Source organism: Tamandua tetradactyla, chromosome 14, assembly GCF_023851605.1.
Source record: "Tamandua tetradactyla isolate mTamTet1 chromosome 14, mTamTet1.pri, whole genome shotgun sequence".
Classification (NCBI taxonomy): domain Eukaryota; kingdom Metazoa; phylum Chordata; class Mammalia; order Pilosa; family Myrmecophagidae; genus Tamandua; species Tamandua tetradactyla.
Window position 1 is genome coordinate 75,046,609 of NC_135340.1, and position 18,969 is coordinate 75,065,577.

Genomic DNA, 18,969 nt, shown 5'->3' on the forward strand with positions numbered 1-18,969 from the left:
AGTGGTAATGAGTGGGAGGGGTAGGGTATGAGATGTATGGTTTTTTTCTTTTGTCTTTTTGTTTCTTTTTCTGGAGTGATACAAATGTTCTAAAAATGGTCATGATGATGAATGCGCAGCTATGAGATGATACTGTGGGCCACTGATGATATACTTTGGATGGATTGAGTGGTGTGTGAAGGTATCTCAATAAAAATATTTGAAAAAAAAAAAAGGAAAAGAAAACACTGCATCCCAGTTCATCTTTGCCAGCCCTGAGCTAAATTCCGTTTCCCTGTAGTGTCAATATTTGGTTCTAATTTCCATATTGGTCCCTTCCAGCCACAACAATAAAGAACTTAGTGAACCCTTTACTGTTATTATATATATCATACTCTTATTTATAATCAAGATAATGGGAGTGTTACCAGAATAGTCTATTGATTACATCCTACAGATCAGTTTTAAAAAGAATTAGAATACAATAAAATACCAAATACCAAAGCTTCCTTGAACATAAAATTAATTTTTCTTTCAAGGATCTCAGGATCCCAAACAATGCTAACACCTCAGGAATCTTCTTAAGACCCAGGGATAGCATTAAGAAACTTCATGATACCTGAAAAATATTGCGGATGTAGAGGGTGCAAGAGATTGGGTCATGGCTATGCACCTCTTCGAAGAGTCTTAAAGGGGAAAACATATAAAATAAAATCCATAGTATTTGTTGCTTTGAGAATTTGCCTTATTTTCTAATGAGTAAAATGTAAAACTTGCAAATCTAAACAGTATAACAGAATTGCCATTTTGTAAATAGAACCACAGTCCCAAAGGCTGAAGCTAACATGCCCACAGGCCCGCCTCCTCCCTCAGCATCTGCAGCATCTAAAACCTGTTCTATCACATCTGCATGCCAAAAACAAAGCGTTAATCCCACCCTCTTATCATTCTCAGTCTACTCTTTTGTTCCATTTAATATCAGGTTTTGATTGAAGTTTTATTTTCACCACTTCGAATATTTGAGCACATGTTTTTTGTTTTTTTTGAAAGAGATTTTGCCATCTTCCAGTTTTGTCTTTTTTTAAAAATATCAATGCAACACACTAAAATAGGTGAAATCTGAACTATTTAAACTACCAAGTTGAGGCTTCTCATTTCGTTCATCTCAGTAAATGATACCATATTCAACTCACTGTTCGGAACAAACACCCTAGGAGTTATCCTTGATTCTTCCTTTCTCTCCCATGACTCATTCCATCTACTGGAAAATCCCTTTTCCTCAACTTTTTTTTTTTAAATACAGTTTTATTGAGCTATATTCACACGCCATACAAACCGTACAAAGCATACAATCACTAGCTCACAGTATCATCACGAAGCTGTGCATATGTTACAGAACATTTTCATTATCCAGAAAAGAAGTAAAAACAAAAAAGAAAACTCAAATCCTGCCATACCTCTTATCTCTCCCCTATTACTGACCCATAGTATTGGTGTGGTATGTTTGTTACTGTTGATGAGAGAATATTAAAATATTACTGTTATATATAGTGAACGTGTGTTTGTTTTTTAAATTGCATTCTAAAGTTGTCAAATACTTCCTCATCAGAATAAGAAATGTGTCAAAATAAGGCCAAGCAAGATCAAAGGTGATGGTGGAGTTACACAGTGAAGGTGGGGTTTAAAAAACTAATATGATTGCTGAATCATTAAATAGATATTTCTTTTAGTCTCCAGTATCTTAGAGCAGCTGGAAGGAAAAACCAAAAATTGTGGAATTGTAACCCATACCAAACACTGAAATCTGTTCTCCAACTAATTGTTGTACTGTGCTTTGAAATTTAGTGCTTTTCTGTATATGTTATTTTACACAAAAAAGGAAAAAAAGTTGATTGCGATGATAAAAAAAGTATTTATTCCTTTTAGCCTCCTATATTTTGGAGCAGCTAGAAGGAAAAATCTGAGATGATGGTATAGTAGCCCATGACAAACTCTGGGGTCTGTCCTGTAACTACTTGTTGAAGACTGCTTTGAGAACTATTGCTTTTTCTTTCTTTGCTTTGTATATATATTATATTAGACAATAAATAATAATAATAATAATAATGCCAATAATAATGCCAGGCAGATTTGCCCCCAAAATCTCCTTACTATTTGACTTTTAATAGGATTTCAGGTAAATTAAATTAATAAGTGCATGTTTATTAGAATAAGGGCTCTGGAATAGGACTGCTAGGTTCAAATCTTGGCTTTGTTGCTTATTAGAAGTGTGTCAGTTCCCCATCTGCAAAATGGGTATAATCATTCTACCTCATGGGATTGTTACAAGGACTAAAAGAGAACAGCAAGACCAAAAGCTGTGAGGTGTCAAAATGTTGGATGCTTTGAACAATCGCCATATTTCTCATCATTACACAATTTGCTGTTCCTGACCAATGGCACTAGTGTATAAGGAGCTAATTCTTCCTTAGCTGGATTATAAACATACAGCAGTGACTCCCTCTGTGGCACTAGTGCATAAGGAGCTAATTCCTCCTTAGCTGGATTATAAACATACAGCAGTGACTCCCTCTGTGGCATCTCTGGAAAGATTTGGAAGCATTATAAAAATAGACCTCTACTTTATTAAAGCTACAAATTGGTTTGGGAATGTCTCAGATTTGCTTCAAAACAGGTCAGGTTGGGGGTTGAGGATAGGAGGGAGGATGGATGTATCAGTGAAATGAGAGGAGCCACGAGCTGAAGTTAGTGATGAGCACACGGGGCTCGCTATATCATCCTCTCTATTTTTGTATATGTTTGACGTTTTCCAGCATAAATAGTTAAAATGTTCAAGGAGCAACTATGATTATCAATGAGAAGGTTTGCAAATCGAAAAGATTTTATCTAGGCTTATAAAAGTACACGGAGTTTAAAATACGAAGAGTGCTGCCGGGGAAGTAAGTGAAGAAGAAAATGAGTGTGCTTCCATTTGAGTCGTAGCCTTCAGGAAGCACTCGAGGTACTGCTCCTTTGAACAGGTGGTGGCCTGCGCTGGGCTCCCACTCTATGCAGCTGGGCTTCTTTTGGTGAATGCAAAGGATGATGTTGTGGAAAAGTTGCATTTGAGACAGGACTATCCAGGAGTTTGAGCAGTCATAGTTTTAAAATCTCAACCCCATAAATTGAAGGCAAGCCAATGCTGTGATATTTCTGTTTGGACCTTTTCTTATTCTTACCCTCTTCAACACTAGAACCCCTAACAAGTTCCCCTTTATAGTAACAGCTTAAGGCCTCTACCTTGTACCGCTCTGCATTTTACTACAATTACTGCAAGTACTACAAAATACGAAGGATTATTCTGAATCTCTTTTGCACTTCCATGCCAAGTTCGCCTCTCCCTTCTTCATTTACTGGTAAATAATTTGCTTTCTTCCTCCATCTTCTTCGCTTCCACCTACAACTTTTGCTCTTACCCTTTTGTCATCCTCTGTTCTATTACTAACAGCAGGATGCTTCCATAACTTCTTCTGAACATAATAATATTAAGCTAACCTTTAAATGTTCTTGAGGGCTCTAGGGAGTAAGTGTCATTGTGGATACTGAACCTTCTAGCTTCAAGAATCTGGATAAGTAAGAATAAGTATCTCTCTCTTTTTTAAATTTAGTTTTTATTATCAAACCAAGGCATAAGTATCTCCTAAGACCTTGAAGAATAATTCATTAAAAAGAAAAACACTAACAGTAACAAAAACAAAAACCAAACTGCTGATTTTTATATACTTTGCATCCCATATGTTTACATTATACTGAAACACACTTGTTTGCTGTAAGTTGATAAGTATAGGACCTGTTTATAAGACTAATGTAATGGTTATCTGTGCCTCAGTTTCTTTTAAAGGGTGCTTCTACTAAATGTTGAATTAAATTTAAAAAAATTAATTTGACAATTCTTGAAGAAATGGTATCTGATAAGGGAAAAGAAAGCACTGCATATATTCACTAAGAGATGTATCTCTCAATGAAAGAAAAAAAGCCCACATATCAAAGAAAACAAATATTTTCAGATACCTTTTAAGTAAGATAAATGTTTATCTGTTGTAATTGTGCATTTTCTTTTTATCTTAGTGATGTAAAAAAACAAACAAACAAACAAAAAACACCTTGGTTTATTTTCAGTCTTACTCTTTAAAGAATCCTCACTGAAAAGTCAACACTTGATAAACTGCCAGGACTGGCTGGAACACACCACTGGACTGCAGTAGGCTCCACATGGCATAGGCTGGCGTTTTGTTCACCTCTATATAAGCAATAATTAGTACAATTCCTGGTGAATAGTAAGGCACTCAAGAAGGTTCTGTTGAATGAATGAATTGATGGATGGATGGATGCCAAAATGGAGCAGAGGTAAAACAAAACCACTTATCAGTCATGTGAAGGCAACTTTATTTCAAGAATTCAGACTTCCAGCTAACCTAGAAATGAGTTGTTTTGGATCTGGGTGAACAAAGAGGCACATTTGGCTTTGAAATATCTTTGAAATAAACTGTGAACAACTCACAGCATAGACCTTTCACCCCCTCTCTCCTACTGAGGGGATTATACATGCTAACTGACTGAGTGGGCATGGCATCTTTTCCTCTCTTGCAAATTGGGTACATCAGTACTCCAGGAATGGTTTTGATTTGTCTGTATCTCTACGGTTAAGAACTCCTTTCTCCACTACCCCATCAATCACTATTCAATGCAGCTAAATACTCTGTCTGGTCTTTGGTAGATGCTGCCAGTGATTAAAGCTATTGAACTTGGGAGGAGAACTGGAATACTTTGAGGATGAAGACTGGTCCTAAAAGGTGGAGAAAATCCTTCATAAAGCCCCTTTGTTATGTGACTGTTGTAAGAGGGAGAATTTCACTCCTAGAGGCAGAAGGTCGGGTTGTCACACAACCTACCAGAGGAAGTGCCTGGGGGTGAGAACTTGCAGCGCACAAGCCCCCTAGACAAGCTGGCTGACTTGAGGCTGACCTCACCGTCAATAGTCTGAAATTTGCCATCCTGAGCATTTCAGGGTCAGCCTAGAAAATTGGCACTTTTGGGTATTTGACTAGACTAGAATATGAAGCAAAGAAAGGAATCAAGTCTTCCAAGGAGGAAAAAATGTCCCAACCTCTGCCCTCCTTTTTATAGGGAATAAGCTTGACCGAAAATCCAGACCACATGAAAGTGAGTCATTGCAACCTTGATGGTCTGGGCTCTTTGGATCTGAATGTGACAGTCTTGTGACTACATTTTCCAGCCCAGAGCTAATCCTTATCCAGAACCTTGAAGTGAAGGCATGAGTCAGAAACTTCACACAGACAATATCTGGGGCCTCATGAGAATTTCCTCTGCTCTCAGCACTCAATTCTCTATTCCAGTGAACCTAACCCAGTTACCAAGCCAGGGCTATTAAGTTTCTCTAGCTCTTTGTACATACACAAGAGGGCCCTACCCAGCAGCACAAAATGCAGCTTGCATCTCACTTCCTCTACAAAAGCTGTAGGCTCCTCTTGACTGAAATCTTCTCATTACATGAACTTTCACTGATTGTTTCCTTTATTTCAGCCAGTGTCCCCGCCTTCAGGATGCTTACCACCGGCCGGGGAGGCAGGCTTCCATACATGAAACACTCAGAGAAGGCCAAGTAAGCCAAAAGGACAGACAATAATGACCACGGGTGTCCATGTAGGTGGGGCTATCTATGGAAAAAGACATGTAGGATTTGGACACTCAGGGCGAGGAGGAAAGGACTTCTAGGTAGGGAATCAGTATGTGCAAAAACAAGTGTCCAAAAAGAATTAAGGAGGGACCAACAAACTTGGCAAAGGAGGTGGTTGACCAGGTAGAACAGGAGCTAATATGTATTTTGTGTTTATCATGCTTCATGCCCTGTGCTAATTACTTTAGGTGAATTATTACATATAATCATTACAGCAACCCCTTGAGATGGGTACTAACATCTCCACTTTGCAGATAAAGCAGAAGAGGCACCGAGAACTAACTTAGGTAGCCTGCTGGCAACCACAGAGCTGGGATTAGAACCAGGTGACAGAACCCCAGAGCCCTTACTGCTAATTACTCATCAATGCCTATGGATATAAAATCAGGGAAGTATTTCATTGCTGTGATTAAAAAAAAATGATTTAGTAACTATTTCTGAAAGTATAAATTATAAAGTGTATTTGACATTTCTCAATTCAGAGGATAATTAGGATCATGAATTTTGCCACATAATGGTTTGGATAACACAGTGAGCCGCCTACAGGTAGCTACCAAAATCACTGTAAGACTCTAAATGAATTGCCTCTGACTTGGAGACACCCCCTGGCCAGATGTGCCCATAATTCACAGCAAGGAGAGGCCTGCAACATCCAGGAGGAGCGATGCATAAATTACCCCTGTGAGAGCCTGCAGAATTTCAGACACGTAAAGTTTCATGTTGGTAAATCTTGGGGCCTTGCTGGAAAACTGCTGTCAAAATTCAAAATGTGGCTCTGAGCCATAAAACTTCTCTGATAGTTTAACATGAATTCTTCCAGATTCAGTCTAAATCCATTTCCTCTGAGTGGCTGATTATCATCTGCTGACTGTTAAGCTGTGAAGGTACTTAATATCCATCTGGGGTTTCGATGCAAGTCAAATTCAGCTTGCATCTTTTTCTCAAGCAGCAACAGCATTACTTCTGGACGTCTTCTGTAACCATCCCCTAGACCTCACTGGCCTCATCCTGCCCAGTGATGGCAGTTCCTGACCCCTAAAAAAGCCTACCTCTTATAGGAAGCTATAGACCTCTTATAGGAAGCTACAGAACATTCCCAAAATAGAACAAACCTTTATTTTGCTTCCGGCAGTAGTTGGACGCCCTTTCTTGTCAGCTTGCAGATTTTCCGGAAATAAAGATTTTATAAAAGGTCTAGAAAAGGAGAAAGAATGGATTAGCAATCCGTGAGTACTTTGGAGGCTGAAAGCCTGCTTCCAGAGAGAATGGAGTGGAGGGCTGCCCAGGAGCCCCCAGCCTTGTCTACAGCACGGCCATCTAGTTCACAGCACAAGCCACCCAGGTTTGACCCAGAGAAACGAGCAACAGAAAAAAGAAACAACAGGAAAGAATTCTCAGATATAAATATCTTGGATAGAAGGCTGAAAAAATAATTTTACAACTTCTGCCTTTTAAATTTCTCCACCCACTGTAACTGGGGTATATCCTCACATTGGAACACATCGTCAAGACAAGCAAGACAGACCAGAGCTCAAGGAATAGTAGGCAACGTCCAGATTCAATGCAGATCCTGCTTTGCTCTGATAAACCTTGGCAGGATTGATATTACGTGCAGTATCCCTGGCCTCTACTTACTAGCTACCAGTAGCACACTCTCCCCAGTGCACCCTCCTCTCCCCAGGTAAACCTTTTAACAGAATACATAACCGTGTTCTGACTTGACAAATGGTGCTTTGGAGACGGTAATTGACTTGCTGGCAAGGGGTGGGGTCTGGACTTGAGCCCCCGGCCTGCATGGTTTTGAGCTTGTGCCATTACTGATTAGGAAATATTGTTGCTGAGGAGGTCAGCCTCTACCACCACCATCCCCAACTCAAATGGTGCTTTTGAGAGCGGGCAATTTAAGGTACAGAAGTAATAAGTCAATACTGCTTAGCTTGCTTGTGTATGTTCATCAGTTCTAATCATTTGTTACATGTCCGCTTTGCTAGCCACATAGGACAGAGACAATGCTTCAGCCACCTTTTACTTCTGGTGTTTGCAGCAGAGTATGGAAAACAGTAAGTGCACAATAAATGTTTGGTGAATGACTGAAGGAAGTGATCTATGTAAATTCGCAATCTGATCATCAAACCCACCTCCTCTTAAATGGCTTTTTGGGTGTCTCGAATTTGCCAGGAAGACTCCCCAGGAATCTATCTTCAATTTGACCAGACACAATTATAGAATTTTACAATCATATAAATTTTAAAACAATAGGTTAAGTCTGCAGGACAAGAATTTATGTTGAATAATCAATAGCTCTCTAATTTGCCCAGAAACTATTACTAAAAAATAAAATCAACTCTGGGAGCAGGACTATTTGACTACCATGAAAACCATAAGTTAGGATGTGTGTCTTACCTGATCTTTTTAGGGAAGAACAAATAGATTTTTCTGTGTTTGGCATGAAAAGAAATTAAGAATCTCAAAAGTGGATGTGTGCATGCAAGGAAGCACAGGCATAAGGAGGTGAGGGAGAGGGAAGAGAACTAAACAAAGCAGAATAATTGCTGACCAGGTTCTGAAAAGGAAACTCAGTTTTGCTTTCACTGTGCTTAGACCTCTCTTATAAAATTATCAGGCTTGCTGACATTAATAGAAGTGGACCTCCACTTGTACAACAGTTTAATAGAGACTAAGGAGCAACTCTTACATGGAGGCAGCTCTAAAAATGATAAAATCTGGAAGTGTGGGCAATATGGTACATGCCTGGCATGTATGGGCCATATCATGTAAATTACGTGTCTTCATTCATTCTCTAGGATCTCGGGGCCCTTTGCAAGGGGACGCAGTGGAGCTGGTCCTGAGATCAAGCAGCTTGTAAGAGGGATACTGCCACCGCTTCCACTTGTATAGCTTAGACAGGACCTTGGCAGTTAAAATGGTTACCTGAGTCAATCCTTCTCTAGTTGCTCCTCCCAAAGTTGTCGAGCTATTTCTCAAGTGCCCAGGATCTCAGGTTAATTTGGGTCTTGCTAAACCACTGGGCTTTTTAAACAAAAATTTTATTTTTATAGATAAATTTTCACACACATAAAGTCCATCCGAAGTATACAATGGCTCACAATATCATCACATTGTTGTATATTCATCACCATGATCATTTTTAGAACATCTGCATTGCTCCAGGAAAATAAATAAAAAGAAAAAACTCATATAACAATACCCCTTACCTCTCCCTCTCACTGACCACTAGTATTTTAAGCCACCCAATTTTACCCCTTATCCCCTCTATCATTTATTTATTTTTTTATCCATATATTTTTTTTACTCATCTGTCCATAACCTGGATAAAAGGAGCATCAGACACAAGGTTTTCACAATCACATTGTCACACTGTAAAAGCTATATCGTTATGCAATCTTCAAGAAACAAGGCTACTGGAACACAGCTCTACAGTTCCAGGTAATTTCCTCTACCCACCTCAGTACACCATAAACTAAAAAGGGATATCTACATAATGCATAACAATAACCTCCAGGATAACCTCTCGACTCTGTTTGAAATCTCTCAGCCACTGAAACTTTATTTTGTCTCATTTCTCTCTTCCCCCTTTTAATTAAGAAGGCTTTCTCAATTTCTTGATGTCGGGTCCCAGCTCATCCCAGGAGTTCGGTCCCACATTGCTAGGGAGGTTTACATCCCTAGGAGTCATGTTCTACTTAGAGGGGAGGGCAGTGAGTTCACCTGCCAAGTTGACTTAGAAAGAGAGGCCACATCTGAGCAACAAAAGAGGTTCTCTGGTGGGAGGTGGGGGGTGGTGACAGTCATAATTTTAAGTAGGCTTAGCCTTTCCATTGCAGAAATAAGTTTCATAGGGGTGAACCCCTAAAAAGAAGGCTCAGCCTATTGATTTTGTTATTCCCACTGCTTGCAAGAATATCAGAAATTCTCCAAATGGGGCAGCTGAGTATCTCCTTTCTCCCCAGGCCCACAAGGGGACTTTGCAAATACTTCTTTATTCACTGCCCAAATTACTCTGGGATATATCAGGGCATCACACTAACCTATACAGACTTACAGGATCTCATGCTCAATTCAAGATTCCATATACTTATGGTGTTCAACTGAATTGATCATACAAGTTAAATTAGGTAATATACTACCCAAAATATAAATTTTGCAGCAAATAAACATCTCTCCCTTTGTTCTCACACAGAAGTTGAAGTTTTAAAATATGGACGATATCATCCTTTACCCTATTCTGATCTACCCCAGTCCTATCCAGATCAGCTTGATTCATATCTCTATGCGAAGTCAGATCCCCTTTTCAACTTTGTAAATAGTTCCTTTGTGGAGTGGTGCTGACTCTCATACCTTCAGAGCCCTAACTCTGCGTCTCAGGTATCACATAAATACCCAAAGTTTCTGGGAATGACCAGATTACATACATACAGCTCAATATCTCAGAATTTGGAAGTAACAGTTACAAGTCCTGAATAGATGTGACTGCTGTAAGAGCTTACAATCTAGGATCCTTTACAATAGGCCCCAACCTGATAACCCATGCTCTTGACTTCAGTCACTGGCCTTTTCAAAAAAACTGAATGACTATACTTAGGATGATGTTCCAAGGGCCAATTGTCATAGAACCAGGCTGTTCTACTCTTAGACGGTCAAAAATGGGGATCCCAACCTAACTGCAGGATGTCAACTCTCCCTGGTAGTAGTATTTCAAATAGTGAAATGAGGGGCCTTGAAGGGTACAGAGATAGATGGTAGGGAAGGGTTAGTGGTACAAGAGAGGGCCTGAGATTGGAAAAAGAAAAGCTATTGTAAGAAACCAACATTTTTTTTCCTTTCAGATTATAACCCAGCCCCAGCAGCTCAAAGGAACAAAATGCCAACCACTTACATGTTGTAAGTTTGTTTTAATATTGAGAATTTGTGATCAAACCACTATCCCATATCAGATGAGGCTAAACACACTTACAGCTCACTGCTCTGCATAAGCTCGATCAGATCCATAAAAAGCACATCACGGTTCCTTTCACAAAAGCCATCCATGTCATAGGATACCTGGCCAAGAATGGAAAGAAACCTAATTTTATCCTTTAAGGATTTCACTGAACACAAACCCAAGTTGACCAAGCCATCCTCACCAGAATGTGTTTATTTCCAAATGCAGCACCTGGGACTTCATAACGAGCTCACGCTAAGGCTATGCATGTACTTATTTAGCTGGTCAGCTCATGTAGCTGATGATGGCCTGTAGGTGCTGGTGGACGGTATCTGGGTGCCCAGATGCTCTATGACCAAGACTGCATCTCTGAAGACCACACTCACCCTTCCATGGATCCACAGGGGATCTCTAAATCATAAACTCAGTCTTTCCCCCAAATTTTAGTTAAGGCAGAACCAATTAAAATAAAAACAAAAAACAAAAAACACCTCAGTGCTCACTGATCCATCGCAATGTACCATATCATCCAAGGCTCTGCAATTTTTCCAAGAAGGCATCAGTGTTACACCCTCTGGCCATAAGTTCAGGGATCCCGTTACCCAGAGACTGGTTGGGGCAAAAAGTAAAACCAGCGGATTACCACAGAACCGGGTGATCCTCAGGAGACACGATCTCAACTTATTTTTGTATCAACAGAACCTACACAGTGCCTGGCACCCAATAGGGACCCAACACTCATGCATTGGATGAAAAGAAAGCTCTCGGACGTTGTTCACAGAGGTTTTTGATCGTAGCAGGAGGTAAGACAAAAATGTCCAAGAGTACTTTGTGCATTCCTCCAGCAGTTATTATATATATTAGGGTGATTCAGGCTTAAAAAAGAACATGCAGTAGTATAAAAAATATTTTGCTCAGCCTCCCCCATGCTTCATATGTTCTATTTGTTGAATGACTAGAATATGGACACGTGAATGAACGTATTTAGACATCAACATCATTTGAAGAGAAAACAGATCCCAGACCCAAAGGTTTAAAACAGGGAGACACTGAAAAGGGTAACTCTGGAGCCCTTGCGCCCGGCCGTACCTTCCCGGCATAATGGTGGATGATGAAGCCCTGGTTCCAGCTGTTGAAGTGCTCGTGCATCCCAATCTGCATCTGCAGCTTCTGGAGCAGCGTCTGGTCGGCCCCCTCGCCCACCGCGTGCATGGTGGCACACACGTCGTCCAGGATGCTCATGATCCCAGGAGGGTTCTGAGGGGACGAGAAGGCAAGGCCCCAAATCACGGATGGTTCCAAAACAGACAAAACTTACTGGGTCCTTTCTGAAGTAAAGAAACAGCTCCCTAAACCTGAGGCAGCACCGCGAACCTCAGCCTTCCCCCTTGAGCAGGGAGGTAAATAATAATAGCTCCACCTGGGGAGTCACCATCGAAGATTCACTAGTGGAGGAAGCCCATTTGCCACAGAGCTGTTTCATTCAAAGTCATGCACTGATCATTATCTGCTTGCGCCTATTTTGTAAAAGTTGGCTTTAAAAATCCAAAAGAAAAATAAAAACATTTTCAGCCTATTACCCATAATAGGCATGTTTATATGAAGTTACAGAGTGTAAAAATTCTATCCTGCATTCCTTCTTTTGTTTCCCATAGTACTATTTTATAAGCATTCCACATGTTTTAAAGAGTCTTCATACTTATAAATTTAATGGCTATATTTCCCTACTCTGATATGCCATAATTTGGTTAACAAACGCATTGTCTATGGATGTCACTGTTCCCAGTATCTGGCTGTTATAAAAAAAGTCATAAAAAAACAATGGACGTCTCTGATTATATTGCCTTTTATTTTCTTTTGAATAATTTTTTAGCACAAAGTCCTAAAAATTATATGATAGGGCTAAAAGGCAGGGGCAGTTTTATGGGTCTTCATATGTGATGCCAAACATGGGACAGTTGTCTTCTCTTAGAATTTAGTAACTACATCTATTTGGATACGGACATTTTACTCATATATACGTTTATATTTACTGCAATAGTAAAACCCTATCACTTTATTTTCGCACATATACATAAACTTACTGGAGTTGCTAAAATTCTCTATGAATCTCATTTGTTCCCCTGTCACTTATGCTAAAACAATGAAACAGAGCACAAAAGCTCACTTCACGCGAACCTGTGTCGCTATAGAAACACACCAGAGCAGCACTTACAACTTTGTTTTCTATGAGGTCACACACGACTTTGTTATTAAAGTACTCAATGGGCGTCCACCTTATTCCCTCTTGAACATACTCTTCCTGTAAAACAGAATGCAGGAATTCTCATTATTCCCCAGTGAGGATCTGCTAGAGCTCAGAACAGAGAGATACAGAAGGATTATAAATCACCATGAAAAAGAAAAACTTGAATGAAGATTTGGAATTTTTCTTTTTCCTAGAGGTGATAAGAAAGGAAATAATTTATTGTTTGGTAACATTTAAGTTTAGTTTGAGCTACATGAAATTGCTACAACACAACTGTTTTTGACATACACACACACACAAAACTAAACCATAGGTTTAGTTACTGAAAATCTCTTTGAATTTCATTTAGCACAGGAGTATGGTTAGCATCTAGGAAATTTAAAGGGCAGGTTCCTCATTCAGGTCAGCTTTTCACTTGATGAATCCTCGACTGTCCTAGTTTTCCTCTTTCTCACTGGTCTTGCTTTCTTGGCTTCCCTCTTGTCTCTCTCTCCTTTCCAGACCTTTAAAGAAAGAAAGTCTTAAGGCTCAATCTTCTAGCCCTTCTGCTTTCTTAATCCTCATTTTCTAGGTGATTTCAATCCTATGGCTTTAAATAAACACCCGTAGGCGAATAACTCCCAAAGTATACTTCTGTCTGGATCTCAACATTTAACTCCCGGCTCAATGATATCCAATTGCCTAATCGGAATCTCCACTTGATGTACAACAGACCTCTGTGAATCAACAGGCAACGCTGTGAATCAAAACCACATCTCCCACCCTCTATCCAACTCCTTCTAATCTTGCTTTTCAGTTTATGGTTTCACCACTGACCCTTTTGTTCAGGTTACGAGGCTAAGAATCATCCTCCAGTCCTCCCTTTCCTTCTTAGTTCATTGCTAATCATTTTGAGCAAGTCCTGTTGGCTCATGGTCCAAAACATACACCAAATCTGACCACTTCTCTCCATATTACTGCCTCTGCTGCCACCCGCATTTTCAAATCTTCATCCATCATTTCTTGCCCAGTCTATGGCAGTAGTCTCCTAGTTGGTTTTGAAACTTCCACGGCTGTTTGTCTTCCCTTACCTCATCCCACCCCTGTAAAGCAGAATGACCTTTCAAAACCATGAAGCATAAATCAGATCCTGTCACTCCCCTACTCAAAATCCTCCAAAGGTTTCCCATCCTTAAAATCCAAAGCCTAGCGGGTGTGAGTGTGGTTCGGGGGTAGAGTTCTTGCCTGCCATGCGGAGACCCGGGTTCAATTCCTGGGCCATGCACTTCCCAAAAAAGAAAACAAACAAATTCAACAAATGGTGCTGCAATAATGGGATACTCACATGGAAAAAGAATGAAATGTGACCCCTACCATACAACATACAGAAAAAGAAAAAAAATCCAAAGCCTATTCCACACCTTCCAGTGTCCTATGTAATCTAGAGCCTGCCTGGTCCTCCAGTCTCCGTTCCTGTCACACCCTCCCTTGGTAGCGCTGCTCTAGCCACTCTAAGGTAGAGGGCTGAAACTCCGGGGCTGAGATGTATTTGAAAACAAAAAGGAGTCATCGATGTTTCTAAGTAGAGGCACTAATATCCCCATGACTAAACATGATTGAAACAGTTTTTAAGATGGTATCTGGAATAAGAGGGAACCCAAGTTGGACTTTCAGAAGCAACTAAAAGCAAGACATGTTATCTTAAGTCAGAATTAGAACAACTGGCCTTGTTAAAAATATATTTCTTTTTAGGGAAGTCTGGGAGTGAAGCAAATGTGAGAAAACCAAGCTTTCCCTTTGGAACACAGTATGTGTCCAAGACAACTGGGATGGAACTAGGTTTTGACTTTTCACTTGGTCAATGAGTCAGAATATAGTAAAAACAGTTAGTCCTAAGTCCAACTTCAGAGCATCATTTGCCTAAAGGAGAAAGAAAATGTAGCAGATGGTGTTTATATTTCATAGACCAAGATGCCATAAACGGCATATGGTTTTTCTGCTGGAATTTTATTTGGTACATTTCACAATACAATACTGAAATCTGAATCTATTATCAAAAAAGAAAAACCTATGATTTTTAATAAAACACATTAGAAACTGAACAAGATGAAGGAATGGCAATTACTTACCTGTTCTGCCTTTAATGTCAGTTCAATAAAAATCTGCTGTAATTTTTCATTAACGAAATTGATACAAAACTGTTCAAAGCCATTTTTCTGAAAAAAAAAAAAAGTAATAATATAAATGTTTCCGCAAAATCATTTTAAAGTCAGTTCTTGAGTGGTTTAGTGAAATGTTCCAAAGTGAAAAGCCTTAACAGAAAAATTCATGGTTTATATTTAGGAGAAATTCATTTGGTAAAGGTACATGAAGAACTCATAAAATCAAAAATGAGCTGTATTTTTTTTTCATTGCATGGAATTATTTCTTGCAAGGCATATGAAATATATCATCTTCAACCAATCCCCAGTTATTGAAACAGGCCTTACCTGGAATATTTCAAAGCCATAGATATCCAGGACGCCAATGTTGTATTCCTCATGGTCCTTCTCCATTGCCTTATTGATGGACTAGGTGAAAAGAAAAACACGGTAATTAATTCCTCTTTATTCATATATAAAAATGGGCATTTCGGGGAGAAAGGGAAGCAAGACTGTACATGGCAAAAACTACTGTCTGCTAGAAATAGAGGATGACATAAAGACTTCCAGCTTTAAAAAAGGTCACAGCGCAAAGTCAAATACTGGGGAAAACCAGTGGAATCCAAAACCACTACGGTAGGGAAAAAATGTTTGTTTACTGATGAAACTTGCTAACTTCTGGCAGAGCTAGTTCTTTTTCTCAGGAAGGAGGACTAAGAGGAAATGCCATCTTGGATGGTTGAAGTGTAAGTCTATTTATTGTAAGGAATCAATATTAAAAGGTCTGCAAATATCATATCTGGTCACCCACTTGCCAGTCATTTAATGACCACCTAACAGGGATTCCAGGGAAAACACACAGTCCCTGTTCTCAGGAGCTTATAGAGAGGGTGAGCAGAATACAGATGATAGCAGTAATTAATAAGATGCCAAAAATAAAACAGTTTCCATGTATTTAACATTTACCTTGTGCCAAGCTTTGCTAACTGCTTTTCCTGTGCTGTTTAACTTAATTCTCCTAACGACACTGGTATTACCATAACCCCCATGTTTTAGAATGTAGCTTGGAGGCTGCTTAAGATTGCACTGAGCAAGAAGCAAGGCTGGGATTAAGCTTCTGCAGCATGATGCCTAAATGTGCATCCATTATGAGAAGTGGCTGTTGCCATTCAATGCAGGGTGTGTGTAGGGTAGAGGGTGAATGCATCAGGAGAGGGAGAAATACAGGAAAAGTATTCCTGATGGGATGAATGCCTGGATGAACTTGGAAGTACCAGAAGGCATTTTCCAGGCAAAGAAAATGACATTATCATCTTCTGTGCAATAATGGGTAAAAATGTAAAGCACTGAGCCCAGTGCCTGACACACAGTCAGTGCCCTGTCCATGGCAGCAGTAATCAGTAACACTTACAGGAGGCATCCTTCCCCTTCTACCACACAAAGAAATTGCGGGATGACAGAAGGGAAGTAAGGTGGAAAGGTACTCTGAACACAGATAAGAAATGTGGGTTCTAGTCTCAACTCTGTGCCATCCATTTGCAGAATGGCCTCAGAAAAATCCACCAATACTCTGGCCTGTGAGTCCCTTCTCAATACAGTGGGGGGTCTTGACAAGCTAAAAGCTTAAATAACATGTGGTATGACCCTAACCTTCTCAAGAATTAGACACCATTCTATGCTATCCTACCCTATTCATATTTGACCATGTTTTAATACTTATAGGTGTTGATGCCCGAATTCAATCACAGACCTTTTGGTTCTAATGTGTATGTTGCTTTCCCCAGACTAGAGTTCCCGTAGGGAACTTTCTAGCTTGAATACATATAAAAGATATAGAAGCAGAATATCTATGACAATTGCCAAATTAACAGGTTTCAAATTCCTTGATCCCTCACTTAATAGCAGTACGACCCTGGGCAAGTTCCTGAATCAATCTGTGCCTCCGTTAACTTATCTGTAAAATTGAGATAAGACCTATTTCACAGGAATGTTGTGAGAATTTACTGTGCTAGTTATTCTAAAATGCTTACAACAGTACCTGGCACATAGTAAGGGCTATTTAAGTGTCTGCTATTATTATTCCAACATTTATAGGTTACAGTGATTAACATAGACTCTCCCTGGCAGCTCTATACTGCTGAAAGACAAATTTAATTTCAGAATATAAATGTGATATATATAAATATGTATATGTATGCATGTAAAAAAATATATATGATTATGCCAAAACTGGAAACATCTATGACAGTTTAAAAATATATCCAAAAAAATCTTTGATATTCCTCTCTTTAAAAGATGGGGCTTAATTCCCCTCCTCTTAAGTATAGATTATACTTAGTAACTTGCTTCTAATGACTAGAATGTGGCAGAAGTGACAATTTGTGAGTCTGAAACTAGGACATAAAAAATCCTGTGTTGTCTTCTTTTTGGATCACGCACTCTGGAGAGAGCAAGCTGTCCTGTTGTGGGGACAGAAAAGCAGCCCTATGGAGAGGCTGAAGTCAGACGAGTGTGCCATCTTGGAAGCACACTATAAGCCTCAATGAGCCTTGAAATGACTGCAGCTCCAACCAACATCTTGGCTGCAACCTCATGTGAGGCCCCAAGTCAGAACCACTGAGCTAACCTCTCCCAAATAAACAATAAGCGAATAAATGCTTATTGTTTTAAGCCACTAAGTGTAACATAAATAACAAATACAACATCCCTAAATGTTAAGGTTCAAAGCCAAGAAAGGTCCATGACAATGGGTTTCCGCCCCTTTTTTCTGGTCTCCAGTTTTAGCTTTACTAAATATTTTGTTCATAAGAAACTGTTACTTCATTAGGCTCAGCTAATATGTCTTGGTGGGCAATTTTAGAAGTAAAAGGGGATTCAGTGAACCCAGGGTGAGAAGTTAAAAGGCAGACTAACATACTGGTTAAAAAGAAGACGCGGAAACATGAAAACAACCCTTAGTAGTTTTAAGCTTTTAGTTAAAATATGGAACCTCAACAAAGTCACCATGTGTTTACTTACATCTACCAAGAAGTCGAAGACCCGGGCGTGCAGGGCCTTGGCGAGGGCGTCCCTGGTGTAACACGCCTGCTCCACATTGAGGGTCACGTGGATGGACTCTGACTTGCCACCCCACTTACTATCCATCTGCCGGCTCGTGAGCTTTTCTTTCAAGCGGTCCTGGTTTATCCCCAGAAGATAAGCAGGAAAAGCCAAAACTATAGAAAACAAACAAACAAAACATGATAGTCTCTCCAAACTGTAACAATTCATGTCACACACACGTGAAGGCACTTGTGTGTGCAAACACAAGACACCATCAATAGACCTCCAAAACTTACAATCTAGTCAAGGCTGCTTATCAGCAAATCCACACACATCTTTGCGGAAAAACTACTTTGTTTTTCCCAATTGTTTTATTACATGAGTCAATTCCTAGGACAATTGAGACTCCCAGTAATAAAAACCAGTGACTCAAGAAGGATGGGGAAAATTCCCCCTACTGAGATCATAGCTAAATGCTTAAAATGGACATACAAATGCTTGCAGCAAAACAGCCAGGAAGGAACTAATATTGCTTTGGCTCCAAATATTCTTCTCTTTCTTTTTGGTACAATGTTTTCAAAACATCATTCCCAAAGAGTTTGTAGCACCTGATATCACTGAACTAATCATTTCAACCAGTCACATATTTATTGTGTACTATGTGTAGGGCTACTAAAGGGAAAGGACAGGGTACAAAATATTTTTTTTTAATATTTATTGAAGACCATCTTGAGGAGGAAAAGATATTACCCAAATAATGAGGACCCCTAAAAGCTGAACATGTGACACAGACAGAAAATAGTGTCCTGTGAGAGTTTAGAGGACGAAGATATTACATTTGCTAGGGTGGTCAAGAAAGATGTGGGATTTGGGCAGGATTTAAAAGGATGAATAGGATTTG

The 18,969-nt window shown here is 39.6% G+C and overlaps 1 protein-coding gene across 3 annotated transcripts in view; it reads right to left on the reverse strand.

Annotated features, from left to right (window-relative positions):
* Nucleotides 1-18,969, reverse strand: part of MYO1E (myosin IE) — a 247,820-nt gene that overhangs the window by 84,637 nt on the left and 144,214 nt on the right. For all 3 annotated transcript variants that reach the window (XM_077128062.1, XM_077128063.1, XM_077128064.1), the window contains 7 exons: nucleotides 18,045-18,241; nucleotides 15,375-15,455; nucleotides 15,015-15,101; nucleotides 12,874-12,960; nucleotides 11,748-11,915; nucleotides 10,692-10,777; nucleotides 6,829-6,910 (listed from right to left, as the gene is read on the reverse strand). In XM_077128062.1, the coding sequence (XP_076984177.1) occupies nucleotides 6,829-6,910; nucleotides 10,692-10,777; nucleotides 11,748-11,915; nucleotides 12,874-12,960; nucleotides 15,015-15,101; nucleotides 15,375-15,455; nucleotides 18,045-18,241 (788 nt within the window). The remainder of the gene's footprint in view (nucleotides 1-6,828; nucleotides 6,911-10,691; nucleotides 10,778-11,747; nucleotides 11,916-12,873; nucleotides 12,961-15,014; nucleotides 15,102-15,374; nucleotides 15,456-18,044; nucleotides 18,242-18,969) is intronic.